Source organism: Dromaius novaehollandiae, chromosome 25 (genome assembly GCF_036370855.1).
Source record: "Dromaius novaehollandiae isolate bDroNov1 chromosome 25, bDroNov1.hap1, whole genome shotgun sequence".
Classification (NCBI taxonomy): Eukaryota; Metazoa; Chordata; class Aves; order Casuariiformes; family Dromaiidae; genus Dromaius; species Dromaius novaehollandiae.
In genome coordinates this window covers 8,842,837-8,863,136 of record NC_088122.1, presented here as the reverse complement: position 1 = coordinate 8,863,136, position 20,300 = coordinate 8,842,837, and the positions used below count along the sequence as shown (strand labels likewise).

The 20,300-nt window shown below is 36.5% G+C and overlaps 1 protein-coding gene across 1 annotated transcript in view; it reads left to right on the top strand.

Moving 5' to 3' along the window:
- LOC135323593 (gamma-2-syntrophin-like) overlaps nt 1-20,300 on the top strand; it is a 164,638-nt gene that overhangs the window by 103,491 nt on the left and 40,847 nt on the right. The window contains exons 7-8 of the mRNA XM_064497218.1: nt 4,564-4,630; nt 8,610-8,737. Coding sequence (XP_064353288.1) covers nt 4,564-4,630; nt 8,610-8,737 — 195 coding nt within the window. The remainder of the gene's footprint in view (nt 1-4,563; nt 4,631-8,609; nt 8,738-20,300) is intronic.

The window sequence follows — 20,300 nt, the reverse complement described above, 5'->3', positions numbered from 1 at the left end:
GAAATTATATGGGCAAAGAAACTAAACTAGTTTTTATTACCTGGAGGTGATCTCTCTATGTCAAGATAAAGTGCAGCTACATGATCTTGCAGTCCATTTCTTAGTGCTGATTAATATAGTCAGGCTGAATCTCTAAAATAATAACAGACAGAATCTCAGTAAAGCACTGAGTCAGATCTGTTTTATATTGGTGAACTGCCCTCCTGCTGCTTGTATTGTTATTGCACATACAAAACTCTAAACCTTCTGAAAGCTATTCCTCACAAAACTGTAAGTTACATCCCTTAAGGGTTGTTTTTCAGTACCAAGGAACACTCAAGAACTGTCAGTGTAACTCAGCTATTCTCAGTGGTGAGGAATGATAGAAAAATTTGTAAAGCTACTCTTTGCACTGTGCATGGGAATTCAATGAGAATCACTAAACAAAACATTTTGGAACAACTGTAGGCCATATGGCTGAAAGAAGCTCCAGAAGGGAAAGAGATCTCAATGGACCTGGAGACAGATCTGCAAAGAGACATTTCTACAACCACAGCCTGCTATCAAAATCAGAGTGAGGTTTGATAAATGGGTCAAGTAGTTTAGGAAGGGACTGATTCTATATGGTATCAGATTAGGTAGGCTACTGCCAAAGCTCCTGAAAGAATGGAGGATGTTTTATTTCTTATTTTTATCTAAGTTGCATTTCCCTGAAATAACAGTTGAGTTTTCTCACCCAGAATAAAGATTTCCTTATTTGAATATGGTATGTGACTTTGTAGTTGAGAAGAAATGCTTCAGAAAGAAGTCTGTTAATGTTCCTAAGCTTGCAGCTGTAGGAATCCCTTGTTTGTCAGTAGCCACTATTTGTAGATGGAATACGTCAATGATGCCTTTATCTGCTGCCTATGAGGAGGTTAATATTTCTTATCTCATGTTCATTGAATTACACAGTGCCTGAGTGCACATGCATGCACACAAACATACGACATAAACAGCTAAAGTAAAATTCATATAGAATTTAGGAATATGTGCGAGTGATCTATTTAATTAAAAATAAAAAATAAAAAGCCTTGAACTGAAGTTCTTTAGAGTCTGTGGGTTTCTTTTTTCTTTTTTCTTTTTTTTCTGATGAATGTAGATAAGTTTAAATTTCTGGTACTGCATACATCCAGAGCTGCGTTGATACTTGTTTTTTCAGTGCTTCTTTCCTATGTAAGATTTTTCATTTATTTGAAAGAGGAAACCTCACTCCTAAGATCTGTTTAGGGTTCAGAGAACTCATAAACTAACAGGTTTGGGTTTTGTATACAATACAGTAGCTTCTGAAGCTATTAATACAATAGCCTAGTGATTAAGAGTACTTATCTAATCCAAAAGGCAGGAAGTTAGGTTTTGAGGAGCTATCTAACCTTTAGGGAATCACACCTGCATCTTCTATCTCCATAAAGAGTTCCCTATTTTCTATGTGCGTAAGTCGGGTGAGAGGTACTCCATCAATTCTGTTCAAAAGGCGCTCAGCAATGAGGTTTGGGTAGTCTCAGTTCATGTTGGGTTGTATTTTATGCTTAGCATTGTTAATGTCATACGAAATAGTTAATGAGTGGGAGAATGCCTGCCGCAGGATTACTGAGTCATTCTTCTGGCTTGCTTTATTTCCTTTGGCACCATGATCATATTCAGTGATCTGCTTCAAGAGGAGGCTTCTGAAAAGTCATCCTCCAGCATAGTTTGAACATACTTCTTCCTGTTCACGTCCTGGGAGATGAAGATGTCATTTGTAAACAGCTAAATCAAGATTATGAATTGTAGTGTGTGATCCAAAGGACTACTACAAGGACGCTGGTGGTAAAGGTAGAGACACTGGATTCTTTCACTGGTGCCTGCCACAGTGATAAGGTATTAAGGGGCAGGTTCAAGAACACAGTCTCTGCTTTTAGTTTTTTGGTTTGGCTTTTTTAAAATCTTTTTATTGTAGCACTAAAAAGTGGTATTTAGAATGAACAAGATGATCTTTGGACTTGATACAAGTACTCATTTTAGTGGTGATTGGGAAGAAACTAAAGTCTCATGGAAAATAGATTGCTTTAGGGGTACACACTGACATTATAGAGATGAGCAGAAGTGGGACAAAGCACCCAATGTTGGGAAGAAATTTCAGAAGCCTGTGCACAAAGGGGAATTCCAGTCATGAAGCATCAGTGACACGTATAACACGCTAATTAACAATTATACTAAGCAATAAAGTACATCCCAACTCACACTGCTTGCAAGATTGAAGTGTATACATGCATAACTGAAGTATCTTGGCCTTTCCTGGCATCCCAGAAGACTCAGGCATATAGTCCCCTACCTCCAAGCATTCAATCAGACTAGCTGCTGCATTGGCAGTTTTAGTACTGTGGTGTTTTCCTTTTGAATGCAATCATATTGTCTCTTCCCATTAACCGGTGTTCTTACTGTAATATTTCTTGTAAGTACATCCTCATGAATAACATTTGCCTCCCCTGATTATTTTTCAGAGTTCTTCCTTCCCTACACTACCTCATGCAGTGGGCTAGCAAAGGCACAAGATGTCACAACAGGGAAATACCTGCCTACAGTTCTCAACACTTTTGTCTGGTTGCTTCCCCATTTCATGGGTAATGAACAATAATATAGGATTTGGCATGGGCTTAGGCAAGGGTATTGACTAATTGGCACTTAAGAATGAGACAAGGACTGCTTGTTTCTTCATTTGGGGTAGGTCCTACCCAATGGTGATATGCCAGTATTGGTAGAGATCTCTGTCTCTTTCACAGCTGCCTGGAACTTCTGGACCATACTAGAGTGTTCTGATTGTCCATAATAGCATGGTGTCAGCAAATATTCTTTGGCACAGGAATTTGATCAGCAATATTGTTAAAATATCAGAGGATACTTGGCATAGCTTGGCCCAAACCAAATATTTCTTTCTGAAACAACTACCAGGCCTGGATCAGAAGTTAACATGGGCCAGCCACCCTGTTTTGGAGGTTAAGAGAAATACATATGGCCAGACAATGCTAGTTGGTTTCAGTGCCAAAGAACAGGCACTGACACTATTTTCCTTACTAGTTTAGCTGTGCCCGCTGAATTCACTTTGTATGTAAAACAAATCTTCTTACACATGATAAATTTTTAAACCCAACTTATTAAATTTTTAAACCTGTAATTTTATTTTTGAACATTGCTTTCATTGCTAATGTTTTGTTTTGTATTCCATTCAAATATTTACTGAGTAGTAAATGCTGGGTATATCCAAAAGGCACATTTTGGGAAATCGGTTTATGCCTTTACCATCCTCAGTGGAGAAACATCATTGATAGGAGGAACAAACCAGTACCAGCCAAACACATTAGCAGGTTGAGAAGAAGTGATAAGGAACTCAGAGTACCCCCAAAAGAATCACATCTTCCTAGCTATTTCTTGCCCACATCCTTCCAGTAGGATTCTGCAACAGCAGCAGAAATTGCTTCAAATATCTCGTTTGCCAGAGCCTATCAAAACAGGAGGTTGATGGGCATTCAGTTATCAGGAATATCTGGAAATGGAAGCATTCCAGAAAGTGGAAGTGAGGTTCCTAGAACCTTTTTTCAATTAAAATTTGCCACCAGAAGTAAGATTGCATTGCTTGGAATGAGAAAGCCTTGAATCCTTGACTTGTCCTATCATCTTTACTGTCATACACTGCAAGAGACCATTGAAAGCTCAGATACTGGTAAAAAAAAGGTTCTGCTCTCACTTTCTTTCTTAAAGGTGGTGACAGCAGAGCAAGGCATCATGGTAGTAAAGAAAGAAAGATAGCTTCTTTAAAGGGAACAAATACTTGATGCTAGTCAGTTTAGTCTTCTAAGAATAAACCCTACCAATAATTGTTGCCTCTGTTTTTTTGCCCAGTTGTGCTATGACAATGCTTGCAATAGATACCTTGCTATTCCAGGTGTATTCCTTCATCTTCATCCACTATAAAGACTTTGCAAGACCTGCCTTCCTGCAAAACAGATTATATTTGCAGTATGAAGTGAAGAGCATATTTAAGTGCAAGCTTAAGCACGCTGAGTAGCATGACCCTGAGTATTTTCTGCTCCCAAAACTGGCTTAACTCAGCTTCAACCTGTCTGAAGCCTGTGTTTAAAGAAAGAGCTGTGTCAACCTAGAAAATCACCGTTTCAAGGGGCAGCCGTAAGAGAAACTGCAAATTAAATTACTAGGGAAGATTCAGAAATACTTTCTTCCAATAACATGATATTTCCCCTGTAGAGATTTAGAATCAGTGGCAGTTTAAAAAAAGCAAGGTAAAACAACTGATTGCCCACTCTCTGCAAATCGTATATCACAATAAGATGAAAAGTTGACAGCCACAGCCAGCTGCAATCCTATTTTCTCCCTTCCTATGTTCTGATAGTGGAAGGTTGATTATAGACACATATCTAATTAAGGCTCCCACTTAACAGAGGATGTTTTATTCTATTTATGGAAAGACTTCTTGGTTGACCCATAATGAGTTGTTATAGAATATGTTTAAAAAACCAACAAAGCTCTCATCTAAATTGTCCTTCATAGGTCAGTGATTGCTAATGGGATACAGAATCGTTCCCTCCTCCAGGTCAGCAGCTCACATCTGTCCCAGGTGGGTAGTGATTATGTGTCATTACAAACTGATTCTTGTTCAGTGTTCTGTCAAAAATGAGATTTTTCTGCTCAATCCATTTCCTAATGGACAGGTGTTACAAACAAAATGGCATTAATTGGCAGCATTGTTGGTGGTCTCAGCAGAAAGTCAAAGGTGTGAAATGGACCAGAGGATAAAAGATGTGATTGCAGAGGTGATCCCTAAACAGCTATTTTTTTTAGTGCTTTGGAAGGGTGATGTGGAGAGTTGCAACATGAGCAGCAGCTGTTTAGTAGACAGAAGGCTTGAAGGGCAGCCAGCTCGGCACACTGGACTTTGTCCTCAAAACATGCTCTTGACAAAATACAAGACCAGAGGAAATATATAACGTTATTTCTATGGTATATTCTCTACACCTCCAGTGATTTCTGGCATAGGGACTTCCTGAGCCGGAGTTTGTATCTTTGCGTTTAGCAGCCCTATTTGGATTTTGATTCCATATATTTGTATTTCTTGATCACATATAAACTTTTAGCACCTACAACTTTGTGGATGAAAGTTTCACAGCCTCACTCTATGTTATGTGGAGACATACATCCTTTTTTTGTTTTTACCCTGTTGCATTTTACCTCTATTTGATATCTCTGCTTCTTATATTAAAAGACTCAGTGAACTATTTTTTCCTAGTCACTTTCTTTGCATTTTTTGTGGCTTTATAAATCTTTGCCATACACCCCCCTCAGCAGTTTCTTTTCTAGTCTAATGAATCTTTGTTTACTTACTCATTTTCATGGAAGCCATTCCATGCCTTTCAACATTTGTTTTTCCCACAAGAGCAAGATCTTTTTGCTGAGCAGTAATCAGCTGTTCATATCCTACCACAGCATATGGAAAGTTAATGTTGTCTTTTCTCAAGTATTTGTTTACAATAATTTTGTCTGTCATTTTATCTCTTGACTGGAGAAACATTAAATATCATGAGATTCTTTATTTTCATTTTGATTTTCTTTTTATTGTTCTTCATTACTTGGTATGCTTAGTAAACTTGGTCAGTCCAGCATTCACCACCTTGTCCAGTTCATTCATCAATATGCATAGGTTGGGCCACAGTTGTCTGTGGGAGCCTGATAATGCCCCTCCACAGTGAAAAATGGTTATTAATTGCTGTGTTTTGTTTGCTATATTTTGCTATATTTTAGGTAATTATTTATCTGTATTTATCTTGCCTTATTTCATAGCAAATTAGCTAAGAATCTTTGTGTGGGACAAATGATTTTTGGAAATCCAAGTGTGCCTTACCAAGTGGTTCTCTCATATTAGTTGACTGCTTTGGACAACTCTGAAAGATTTGTGAGACGTGACCTCTGTTTGCAAAAGTTGTGTTGACTTGATTCTTCCCCAGTTTGTTATGTTTATCCATGTGTTCACTAATTTTGAAGGGATAAAATCAAAGGATGAGTGTCAAATTGAAGTGTAATAGGTTACAGGACAAGCTGAACAAAATGAAGTGTTGGTCCTATGACAGAGTTTACTTTTTGCGTGGTGGCCTATGGCCATGTGTATGCCCTCTTTTTCTCTTAAGAAGGAGGGGTCAGTCTCTACTCTGTGCTCCAACATAAACTGGGTAGTAGAATATGTTTTAGTACGAAGTAGACATTCGAGAATGTCACCAGCTTGACCCCTTTGTATCCTTTCCCTATTCCTTGTCATTACAGACAGGCTTTTAAGTTTAGATTATCTAGATATGATCCATATCTAGAGAGTGGAGGGGAATGGAAAAATAGGTGAGGATGCTTCAGAAATTGTGGTACTTCTTTACTTTCTGATTCCTGGATATAAATTCAGTGATTGTATTCAAGCATTTATGTTTGACTGTAATAAACTACCTTCAGGTTTATGCTTAGACATTTCAGTTTCCAGATAGGCACTTTAAATTACGTTGATCATTTTCAACTTCGGATTGCATGAGGTTATGTCACAAAATCATTTGTACAGAATTCAAAAATATGCAACAGATTCTTCACTATGATCTTATAAAATTTATACAAAGCTCTGGAGACACCTTAGCCTTTTGAGGCTAATTGTACGGACTAGAATTAGTCTATGAACTTTATTATTAAATATTCATACTGCAACAACACCAGGAGATCTCAATCAGATGAAAGCTGGATTTTCCTAGGTACTTTGCAAATACTCTAAATGAAATTCTTTTCCCCAAACAGTTTGAAGCCTAGGAGATATTTTAGTATTACCAATTCTGGCAGTTTCATTACGAATTTTTCATTTACTAGAATGCGTTCCTCAGTCACTAATTCTCAGTGGTCCTGTTAGAATATGAAACTCACTATTCTGATTTATTTAAAGAAATAAATAGAAAGATCAGCCCTTGCTGACTATAAGAGCTTTAGGAAAAAATGTTAACCCTAAAACCTTATGAGCAAGAAAAAGAACTAGAAATAAAACAATTCTCAGAATATGCTTTATTTTGAGTTAAATTTTATAGCCTTTGAACACCAGGGCTTAACAGAGCTGAAGCCAGGTCATCCTGCAGTTTATCTGCTTTTGTACGTACTACTCAGTGCATATTTGTGACCTTTTTTTAAAATAGCCAGCTTTCAACTACATTCTGTACTAGAAAATTCTCTTTACAACCTGGGATAAGTAATTTTGGTTCAGAGTTAGAGAACATAGATGCCTAGTTTTGACCTTAATAGCTGTGTCTGTGAATCTGTCTCAGCTGCTTCTCTGTAAATAGTATTCCTATCTTTATAAAAGAGTGCAATGCTCAGATGTCATGATAGTGAGGAGATAAAAGTACCAATGAAAACTTTCCAAGTTATCATTTTTATGCACTCTGTAAGAAGCTCCTTGCTGTTCTATTGTTCCCATTTAATAATTCCCATTTTGCAGTACATAATCATGATCATAAATCCTGAGTGGTATTCTGAACAATGAATTCCAGCAGTTACTCAGCTGTTTCTAATTTAATTGATTTTTGCCTGTAAACACAATTTTCAAATCAATTGAATTGCAACCAAAACCAATTGCCACCATTTCCTTCTAAATTTGGGCATATTTCTGTACTTTCACTGGTGTAAACCTCTGTTTTTACAAATGGTGTAAACCTCTGGACATTATGTCATAAAGAACAAACTACATATATATACATATATATACCACTGCATATATATATTAGTGTTAGTGGTTCTGTTACACCTTTAACAATCTAAAAAATACTTTCTTTTAATCATGTTTCATTCTGTGGTGCCTTCAGGAACTAATTAAATAATTAGGTGTGATACATAAGAGGCAATATATATTAGGAGGCTGAACAATCTCCATATAATCTCTACTTTAGGTTTGGCTAGACCCTTTTATCAATGACAGTATGTCCAGTCTAACTCCCCTAACTTCATTTGCAATGGCATTTGCACACATTTAATTTAATGTTATATTATTTTGTTTGTTCTCATAACATGAACTAAGTAGGTCATACAGGTACATATTTATTTTCACTGTTCTGAGATCTGGACATCTTTTACTGCTTAAATAATGCCAGCAATCTTTACTAGAAGAAATACTTGGAGGAAAACTTCAAAGATAAAATTTTTAAATTCATCAGTCCGTATATGGTTAGTGATAATATGAAACTCAGGATTTGCAATCTGTTATTAAATAATGCTATGGATAAAAGTCACAATGCGTAAATAAGAAACCAGTATTCTGCATGACTACTGTAGTCTTTACATATATATACTAAAATTAAAATTACTGAAATACTGAAATCAAATCACAAGTATAGTATCAAGATGTCCAGTGTTCTTTTTTACACAAATACTTTTTAACATTTTTCTACTAGATCCTGAGTTTCTTGAATAGTTCTATTGCTATATATTATTCACTTCCAACACAAGCACAGCCAGAAATGCATATTCTTGATTTATGCACTATAGTGTCTGATAGACTGTGCTTACTGATTCTCATTTGTTTTGTACAGGCTCCATCATCACCTTCTTCACCCATAGCTAATGAACCAAAATACGAGAAGCGCTGGCTAGACACCTTATCAGTTCCTCTGTCGATGGCTCACATCTCGAGGTACAAAGCTGGAACAGATAAATTAAGGTTTGTAATCTAAAAAGGGAAGCACTGGGTTAGTTAGCTGGACCTAATATTTTGCTCTGGAGCATTGGCTGTGCAAGAATTCTTTGCATTATGAAAATCTTTAGTTTTTATCATAAAAGATATATATATGTATGCCGGTCATCTTCCCTTGAGGTTAATGGCATGCTTGGTGATTACCAATGACAAAGTAAAAAGTATAGTAAACATAGCTCCATAAAATATGTTTCCATAATCCATTTTATCTTGGGAGTTCGGTTACCATCAGCAGATAGTTCAGAGGTTAAGCTTGGCTTTACTTGAATTAGTTTTTAAGGTATTACATTTCACTCCATAGCTCTATAAGAGAATACTCCTATATTCCATATTCCTAAGTTTTGATATTGTCAGTTAACACCTTTTTATAAAAAATAATGAGATATCTCACAATTCTTGTGAGTATGCTACATACCATTGTCATATAGAAACTCATATTGACTGTAACAGAGTTTTATAAAGTACAGGGTACAAAAAGTAGTATTTTCAATCATAAAATCTTGCATCTCAGAGACCTAAGCAATGGTTTATAAAGCATCTGTGGAATAGGATAGAAGAGCTGATTTTGCTGGACTAACAAAAAGATGTGAAAGCAAAAGTGTATACTGTCACCTGAATCAGGTGGCAGCTCCTCTCCCAGACTTTGCGTTAAAGCATCACAAATCAAATAATAGTAATCTGTCCAGGAGAGTTTTAGGTTCTTCCCCAGTCTTTGTGTTAGCTCTTAATTTCTCCCTCCTTCAGCTGTGAAGTTCACATGGTCATTCTTCCAAATCTATAACAGGCCTCTATACATTCCAAAATAAATATATCACAACAAGGCTTAGAAGTTCTCCTGTGGGTTAAATGAACAAATCTCTGCATGCATATTTAGGCATCAACTCTAATGATCAATGTTATTGCACTTAAAGGATAAGTGGAAAGAAATCAAAACATTTAAACGACTGAGTTCAGTTACTACCCTGCTAGTTAGAAGCAGTTTCACTCCTATTCTGTGCACTCTGTCCATTAATTGGAGCAATCCGAATGGATTCCAATTCAGAAAATGTCAGCAATATATGCATTTTGAGATTGCCTTGAAATAAAACACCTTCTAAGTATTTTTCATGTAAGGAATTAGAATTCTAGTGCTTTCAGCCTCAGCCTCAGATAGATACAGTCTCTTGTGATGCATCTGACTCCAATATATACTTTCTGTACACAGCATTCCACTGTTACTGTTCTTTTGCCTTTTCTTTTAAACAATACAGGAAGTTGGAATCATTCCTTAGAGCCTATCACTATCACATGATACTTCTACTGATGTGCACCCTGCTGCTTTTTATTTTTGGTAATCCTGCAGGAATATCCATGTGAGCATTAAAGGAAGACCACCTTGGGAGTAATTGCTGATGAGGCCAGTCCCATGTTCTTACCAATGTTGTATTCTTATATGAGGGGTACCAGACTGCTCTTACCTATTCTCTCCTCCTCTGAAATACATGCTTATATTCTTACTATTATCCCACATATTACTTTCTTTTACATTTCTCCATGTTTGTGTAAGCATAAATTCCAGCATTTGTCTTCAGTACTTACTTTATATAATCAAATGTCTGCCTTGCATGAAATGAAACCTATAAACAACTATAAGTATAAATGGTAACATCAAATCCCTTCTTTCAACCATATCTGCATATCTTGACTCCCTTTCACATTTCAGCCATCAATCTAAATTCATTTGAATGAGTCTGTGCCAATTTCCTTGAATGTATCATGGGTCTAGCTGACCAATTTGCTTTTTTTGCCATTCTCTGAATATTTATTTAGAGTCTGTCTGCATACATTAGGTAAACAGCATGCCTACTTTTTCAGTATTAAATGAGTTTATGAATCTATATGTCATCCTTGCTGCTTTCTGAATCCCTCCTGTTCTCTGTCATGGCTTTGTTTTGCTGTAATGCTTCTTTATATATTTCTTTTTATATACTACTTTATATATTATCCTTGGGATAATATATAGGATTATCTCAGTTGATCTTAAGAAGGTGCACTGGCACTGGAACAGCCACTCTTGTTTTTAAGTCCATATCATTGAACTATTGGAACTGTTTTCTGTAGTATCACATACGCAGCTGTGTGCTTTCTCTTCTACTGGGTGACCTGTGTGAAGGGCCTTTTTCCCTGCTCTTTACATCAATTAAACTTAGAAAGAGTGATCTGCATCATTCTCTGTATCAGAATGGTCTATGTACTGCTTGCTTTAGGAATTTACTTGCAACTGTGCAAAATGTTATGGTTTGGGAAAGGTTATTAAAGCCTGTATGAGTATCTTGCTGTCTGTCCACTCAGCCATGTAACACACACTGCATTCTTCAGTCCTTCTTTCCCAAATGGAAAACCGTCTTTTTCACCTCTGAGATTCTTGCAGATAGCCACAGCAGACTTAGCATTCTTTTGTTATTAAAATCAATTGCTTAATTGCTGTGGCTTGTTTTAATACGTGGTTTTGTACAGTGTAAGCCCAACTATTCTTGTTGTTCTGATGTGGAAAGCTGCTGCCAGCCAGTTTGGATGACCTCATTCACTTTTCTTTCCTTGGCCATCATAATTTTCAGCTTTCCTTTTCCAGTGTTGTAAATAATCTCCAGCCTTCAGACAACCTTATGAACAAAAAAGAGATTGCTTGTCATAAGGTCAAACAGAGTCTGATATGTTACTGAAGGGTATCTTTTTGTTGCCTTTAAAAAATATTGAGTATGTCAGCGTATAGCATGTAAGCATCTTGCTGAATGTCTTTGACCCTTTTTTGGATTAGAAACATTTTATAAGCTAGAGTTGTCTGTTAGACTATAATATAACTTTAGTGTGATATTAGATCAGTTCTAATCTAAGCTAATCAGATTAGGTTATATCATTTCCTTTGTGGTTAAACTACACATTTTAAATAGCTTGGTACTTCCTCTGAGCTTTCCAGTAACTTTGGCACGAAAATGCATACTTTTAGCTCTTATGTCATCAGATGGCCAGGAAAACCTGTATGTTTGATTGTTACTCTATTCTTCACTATAAGGAAAAGGACTTACCTTTGACTTTTCATTTCACTTGATTTTTCATTTGATTTTTCTCATGAAGTCTTAAGTCTTTTTACTTAGTGCCAAAGAGTACCTTTTTTCACATATATTAGATTTTGTTAGCACCATAGGTATTAACGGAAACCAGAGAGAATAGGAAGGACTTTTTTCCTTTTTTATACTCAAAGAGGAATAATCAGAAATACTGCAAAGGGCAAGTCCATGAAGTGTGTTTGCCCCATTACAAAACAAAAACAGAAGAAAAACAGTCCCAGGATACCTAAAGAAGAGGTAAGAAATGTAGTAGATCTCTTCTCTTCTCGGCGCAGGATTTTTCCAGCTATGTCTTCAGAGAGTGTGAGTATGGGCAAGAAATAGTAACTACCCAAGTCACCCCTAATTAGTATATTTCGGATTGTTGATATGATTGAAGTTTATCTGAATGCATGTAGATTGGTGTACTCCTTTTGGTAACTTACTAAATCAATAACTTTTTTATTTGCTTGTTTTTATAATAAGGCACCACTGCTTTTATCATCCTAAAGTTCTCATCAACCCATAAGTGTCTTAAATGTCCTGTTTTCTGTGTAAATTTTACAGTAATATGTACTGTGAAAATTCTGTTCTTGCGAATACTGTTAATTGCTACTTGTTGATGGAAACATTAGGGATAGAGTTGGTCACTAATTGTAATAGAAGTTTGGCAGTGAAATACTGAGATCAATGTCTTTCTTACCCAAAGTATGCAGTTCACAAATTTGTAATTATATAAAAGAGGGAGAAAATAGTTCTATTAATCTATAGCCTTTCAGTTTTCTTAGAGAATGTCTAAAACCTTATTTAGAAAAATGTGTAGATAAGTATTTTTAGTATTTTTAGCAGATACGGACAGTACTACATAGTCACCTTTATTTGCTGCATTGACCAGAGCCTTAAGAAGTGAATATTGTGTATCTATAACCTCTCAAACATTATGAGTTTAGAGTCTGAAAAAAAAAAAAAAACCAAACTCATTTGGAAGCAGATGGAAGCTAAATTGAAGAAATGTGTGGACTGGAAGTAACGTAGGCACAGTGGCTATGAGTCTGTGTAGCTATGATCCCAATTACAAAAACAGCTTAATTAGGTTTTGGTGTTATTTTCTATTTCTTGATATTCTGGTCATTATAATTATTGCAGTGTATTGTGTTTTTTGTTTTGTTTTGTTTTTAGAATTGGCTCACTGGGTTTTTAAGATAGATTATTTTTCTTAAGTCTTCTATTTCCCATTTTAACACTTCAGTGGGTTAACAAAATGCCTTTAATTAGGTAAATAAATAGGACAGTAAGAAATTAAGCAAACCATTTTGAGATAAGGAAGGTGAAGGAATTGAGCAAAGAGTGAGTATGTAAATGAAAAATACCACAGCCAAACTGGAATCTAATTCAAGAAAAGGGGGCAGTAGGGCAGGAAACTATGGCAGACAGTAACATCTGGTAAACGGAAAAGATGAGAGTAATTTGTAGTGAAAAAGAAACTATTGATTTGGAGAGATACTATTAATAGAGTGCCTTAAGAACTAACATGGCTGCTGTTGATGCAGAACATAGAACTACACTAATCAAGCTCACTGGTGACACAGAATCAGCATCATCGGTACAGAAAAGGAGCACTATATTCTTATAAAAAGATGGAACTAATGGAAATGGGATGCAACCTAACAGTACAAAGTGCAGGGAGATGACATCAGGGATTGTAAATGTTGTAACAGGGCAGTTTGATCCTTCAGGAAGATTAAAGTTTGTCACAGTTCTGTTCAAGCAGCAAGATATTTTGGAAATCAATTGTCAGGAATCAAGTAAATGCAGGCTACAGAATAAAGTCTGCTCAGCAGAATAGAAGCAAAGAGAAATCCAAGAAGTGGCTAGGCATTCTGCAGATCTCTCCACAGTGAGAGACAGACATACCCTTGACTAAAATGAGCTGCTAACTCAGGGAAAAATCAAGATATAGGCAGGAAAGAAAAGCTAGACAGGAACTGTGCCACACAGAATTAGAGATCAGCGCTGAGTACTGATTCTCAGCATTTTAGTACCTGTTCCTTATGCAGCAAGTGAAGTAGAATGTCTAAGCCAGAAGTTAGACATCCTTTAGGATGCCAGATATTTGTAGTCTAAAAATGTATCAAAAAATCAATGACATGAAAATTAAGGAAATTGCTGTTTCTTTGCAGTGTAGAGCAGTGTATTTACATGCGCTTTACAGCTCATATACATGCCTTTAATTTGTTCGGCAGCATAGCAAGAGAAGTAAACTGGCTTATTTTTTGAATCTTCACCCTCACAATGGTTAGCTGAATTCTAGCTTTAAAATCTATACTGCAATTAAGTGTGCCACAAGCAAAAATGAAGCATCCTCATTCTTTTCAGAATCCATGTATTCAGGAAGAACTTCCCCTCATCCCCAATGGTTACATGTTGCACATCTCTTCATTTGTGCTGCTTCTACTAAATAGCATCCCTTAGAGTACAGAATCCTAGATCACAGAAAGGCAAATTGTTAGGAAGCAGAAGAAAAGGCAAAAGAAATCTTCCTATCCCCACCCCCCAAAATAAAGAGATTAATACTGTCAGAAGATTGTTCATATTAATATTACCACTGAGCTCAAAGAATTATTACTTCTTTTTCTTTCTGGAGGTGGTGAGACTTATTTTGCCTTTTCTTCTGCTTGCTGACAACATACTAAATTCTAATCCACTAGGATTATTTCAGCAAGACTCTGCCCCCAGATGTCTTCAATAAATGCCTCTGGATAAATAGCCTTGGGTTTCAGTGGCAGACCTGCTTGCTTTCCACTAACTTGGGCATCAAAGTAGGAAAGAAATAAGTCAAGTGAGCTGAGTATGTTGAAGTGAGTAGTCGTAGTGCTCATTACTGAGCTTTATTGCTTTTGTTTTTTAAAATACCTATTTGTTCAAGAAATGACTGTTTTCAGAGGTGTGTTATGGAAAAAGTCTGATTTGCACTATGTTAGCTTATTAATAATAATAATAATAATAATAAAAATATAAGAGCAAGCTATATTGGTCTTCCTTCTGAAACCAGACGGTTTGCAGACTTCAAAGAAACATTGCTAAGTGTGTCATGCACATGAACATCTGTTCTTCCCTCCCAAACACATCTGAATTTCATATGCCGTATAAATTATATATTTAAATCATGTGGAGAGCTGAAAATCTTGAAGAAGTAATCATTTGCGTATAATTTAAACAAAATGTACCTGATATTCTCTGTATTCATGACACTGATGAATACAATTCAGTTGTTGTGGGCTGTAGACTGTCCTCTTACTGAAAGGCTTACAGGGCCTGAGAGGAAATTGAACCTGAACATGAACGAGCATTACAATGGCAAGGCAGTCCAATAATTGTTATCTATATGTAGATTTTGTTAGCCATCTTGTGTGTCAGGAAATAACTAGAGACACCTATATGTTATATATAAGAGATTGAAGCTATTGACCTGTCAAGTCATCTGTAAAGGCATCATTAAGATAAATCTAGTCTTCCTACAAGGAATGCAGTAGGATGGCTTATTATTTAAAATTTTCACATCTCCTACACACTCCCATTGTGCTGAAAGACCAATTAGAAAATAACATGCCTCTGTATCATCCAAGTGACTAAAAGAAAATATAAATACTTGCATTAAGACTTCTTAAAAATACAGCTGAAGGGTTCCTTTTTTTCTTACCTTTGCTTGTATTTACTTTGCCAGTTCATTCAATAAGATGAATGAAATCAATCTTGTCTGCTTTTTTCTTTGTCATTTTCAATTCATATTTAGTAATATTTTCTTGTATTTTTTTAAGTTGAGTTAATGTGATTATGCTCTGCATGTCGATAATGTAAGGCAAACCAACATTCCAACTGTTCTGTGGAACTATTCACATGCTTAAAATCTTTATGGGATTGGGACTTAATAAGTGAGATTGATCTCATCTGACTGCAACATCTAATAGTTGCTCATCTGCAAATGTGCTTAATCCCTGGACTCATGTTGGAGTCAACGGAGAGAAATAAATATCTCCAGAGAGTGATTCACCTCACCTATCTTGTGCATTTACTTATGATAAAACAAAGTTGTTCCTGAGTTTAGCATGCCTTGCTTATCGAATCATAGAATAATTTAGCTTGGAGGGGCCCTGGCGGTCATCTAGTCCAACTCCCTGCTCACTGCAGGTCTAATGGGATCATGTTGCTCAGACATCTTGTGCTGTCAAGTCTTGGACACTTCCCAGGATGAAGAGTCCACAGGCGCACTGTGGCAGTTTTTGATCCTGGCACCTGTGTCAGTATTTGATTGCCCCCATGGCAAAAAAAATAAAAATAAAAAAAATAAAAATTCTAATATCTGATTGTAATTTGCCACATTCTAACTTCTGTTTGTTGCCTCTCATCCATATACTTAGGCGATAGAATTTAACATGGCTAAATTGGGTGAAATGCATCTCACTTGAATTATGCCTTACCACAATTACACTGAAATTATAAAACACTTGCTCACAAGTACACATACACCCTGTTCTCCAGCCTACCACAGTGACCAGCCCTACTAGACATGCTGCACTCAAGAGACGACAGTAGTACAGTGATATTGCATATAGCTTTCAGTAATTCAAGCTGCTCCTGTTTTCCAGCAAAACTCCTCCACCTCTTTCTTTGATCTGTTACTTCCATACAAATAAAGCATGCTGAGTGTGACAGACTGTAATTCCACAGACTTTTCTCCCTGCAGCAAAGCCAATTAAATTATCTCATACCTGCATTCCACTCTCTTGTTTCTCCTTCAGCTGCTTGTTTTACCCTATTCTGTCCTCTTCATAGTGCCAGTGTAACTATTTGTATGACTTCATGAAGAACAGAGTAAGAAAGAGACCGGATCAATACTAAAACCGTCCCACCTCCCCCCTCTCCTTTTTCTCTGCATGTATTATTACAAACCTGATGGATACAGCTGGGAGTTGCTTCTGCTGGCAAATTAGTAAGAAAATTTCTCTAGAAGCATCATTTCTATGTCACTTCAGTTATCTTACTCTACTACTCCAAGTTTAATACAAAATAAAGCAAAGTGACAGCATGGGAAGCAAAATGTTCAGCTAAAACAAACACAAAATGCAATCCAGGTTTATGCTTAATAGCTTCATTTATTTTTAGCTCCACAGTTTCTGCTAATAACCCAATTGTATGAGCAACTTGATCATTATTTGAAAATATGAGGGTATATAAAAGCTACAGTACTAAAGCCCTTCATTTCTTAAATTTCAAAGAGATAAAGATTCAGAGAGTACTTTCTTAGGAATTTTCATTCATATCCACCCATAATCCATAAAACTTAAGCCTAAATAGAAGTAGAAATTCTAGCAAGAGAGCCATAGAGTAATGTAGATAAGCCACTAGAAAATGCTGTAAGAAACACAAGAAACTTTGAAGGCAGTCATCAAAATATGTAGAAACAGGGCGGAAGACTGAGTTAGGACCTGGGAAGATATAAAGCTGATCAAGTGTATCTGTCTGTAACAACATGTTAGTAAACTTTGGATAAAACAGCTGCTGTCAGACAACCATCTAGGCTTTTATTAAGGAAATACCGTATAACTTTGAGATAAATCTAAAGGACAGACTGTTTCACATACCACATTCAGATACTGAAAATCTTAAAGTATCTTTTGCTGAAATCCTTAGCTTCTAAAAAAGTAGAAATTTAGCTTTTTGCATTTCAGTTGGCACTGAGAAGGTGTTTTCTCTTATAAAAGTCTTTTTGCTTAACACCTCTCTAATAGCTAGTGGCTCTATATGGCAAAATTCACAGTGGCCATTTTAAGTTTTATTAGTATTAGTTATTATTAATTACCAAGAAGTGTCAAAGTCAGGAATTGAATTTAAGTCTGTCGATGCCTATCTGTTATTCTGACTGCCACTCTCACTAAAACAGTGTTATTTTATTAAAAGAAATTAATGCAGTAAACAAACCCCAAAACAGAGCAGCATGCAGATTCTTCCATCATTTCACCATGAAAGTGGGATATAAATAGACTGAGTATAGAAAACAGTGCCACATGCTCCTGAGTGGTTATGCTTACAAGAAACAAACAAACAAAAATTTACAGATAAAAGGCTGAAAATAATAACAAAGAAATGTAAGGGTAGTGTGGCCCAAATCCCTAAAGTTTAGGAAAAGCAAACATTCTAAAATTCTTATTCACACTCATGCAATGTCCAGTTAAAAACAGTATGGCCAGATTCAGTAGCTGTCCAACTACATAAATGTAGAGTGAGAGAAAGCTGTAGAAACTAACAACATAATAGGAAATATTAAAAGAAGACTCTTTTCATCAGAAATTTTTCTGCATCTGAAGTGTTTGTACTTTTCCCCATAGAAGTCACATATCAGCAAAAATGATCTCTTACATTTAATGTGTGAAACACATGCCTAACAATTAATGTTTGTTATCCTTCTTCCACACCTGAGGAAGAGATGAGATATTTTAAATGTTGGAGAAGGATGGCTGCCTCCAGATTGTCACTTCACAGCCACAATGATGCTGTCTTTGAACAGGCTACATTGGAGAAAATCATGCAACTCCAGTCTTTCAAGATGAAAAAAAGGCCTTCAATTTTCTCAGTCTGGGAGTTTAAGTGATACTTTCCTCAGTAAGACTATTTATACATGATACATTCGGTGATTGCTGCTTTGTAGTGAAGAATACTTCCAATCATGGCAAAGTGGGAAAAATTCCATAAAGTTGATGCATCTATTAAAGTGGAGACTTCTGTATTTGGAAGGACTTTATCTTTTACTTGATTCAGAGATGAGTTTCATGAACTTTGGTAGTCACTTAAAATAGTTATGTAAAATTCTTGATAATGTCATCTCATCTGTATTTGAAATGATACTGAGAGTAAAGCACCAGCACACAATCTTTCTCGGAGAAATAACTGCTTACATTTCTGTTTCCTGTTTTTTTCTTTTTGGGGGGTGTCTGAACTGAAGTCCATTCATTTCTGGTTCTATTTGCAATAATCGGTACAGTAACAGGAAAAGTAGAAGAGATGGGAATTTCCTCTAGCTCTGTCTTTCAATGATCTTGAAGCCACAGAGGGAAAAAATAGCCAAAAAAGATGTATCTAATCGTATTTTGTGGTGATGAGATGACTACATAGCATCTTGAGATCTCTCAAACCTGTTTTTCAGCATTAAATACAAAACTTAGCTAAAAGGAGTAGGCGCATACTTGTGCCTCTTCCCCTCGCCCATGCTTTGAAGAAATGGAGAAAGGCATGATCTTTAAGCCTCCAGGATTTATTTTCTCCTGAATTTCAATGCTGTCTTTGTGCTTGCGTTATTTATTGATTACTTCACATAAAAAGAAAAGAAAAATTCAGCATTCAGTAGTTTTCTATTTAGCTTTTATTTTTAGCTTCCATATTTGCTTTTACTTTTTTCTGTATATATGTTATATTTTTCAGACTACAGAGTAAAACAGAACAATATGTTACGTGAATTGTAGAGGGAAACTACTGTAATTAAAGGCAAGAAATAATCATAATAAAGTTCAGTATGTTGAGAACAAAACCACTGTTTTACCAGCACAGACTTACTGGTTGGCATCTGTAAACTTTGCTTATTCTTTTTCTGTTTTGTTTCAGTCACTTGCTTCAAAGGGGCCTGCTTTCTGGCAAAACCAGCTTTCTGCTAAAGTCAACATAGTGGTGGTGGTGGTGGTGGTGGTGCACTGCAGGTCTCCGTCCCCCATACCAGACAGTGTGACTACCTATGGCACATCAGAGGCCTTAAACCAGACAGAGCTCCTGAGGGAGGAGGCAGTTGTCCTGGTCACAGGCTACAGGGACACATTGGCTAGAGACCAGGAATGAGGTCAGTGGAGGAGGTGGTTGAGCTATCAGTTGAAGAGGAGATGAAGGAGATGAGCAGCTGCATAGCATCATGGAGGATGAACAGGAGATTGACAGGTTCCTCACAGAGACTCTGGGGGCTCAGGACTGCGCCTGTCCACCCAGATTGCTTCGTATGATGAAACAACTCTCTCTGTAGATGAGGGGAGAGCAGTGGGTGTTACATTAACTTTTGCAAGACTTTCTGCAGTCTCCTGTAGCATCCCTGTAGCCAAATTGAGGACAATGGACTAGATGAGTGGACTACAAGATGTATGAAATTCTGGCTAGACTCAAAGGGCAGTGGATAATGGTTCAAAGTTTATCCGGTGGCTGTTTACAAGTATTATTCCTCAGCTGTCTGTAGTAGGGCCAGTAATGTTTAACATCTTCATTGGTAATCTGCTCAGTTGGACAGAGCACATCCTCATCAAGTCCATGAATGGCATCAAATTGGGAGCAGTAGACATTCTTGAAGATAAGACTGCCATCAAGAGAGACCTCAAAAAGGTAAAGAATGAGCCAACAGGAATCTCATCAAG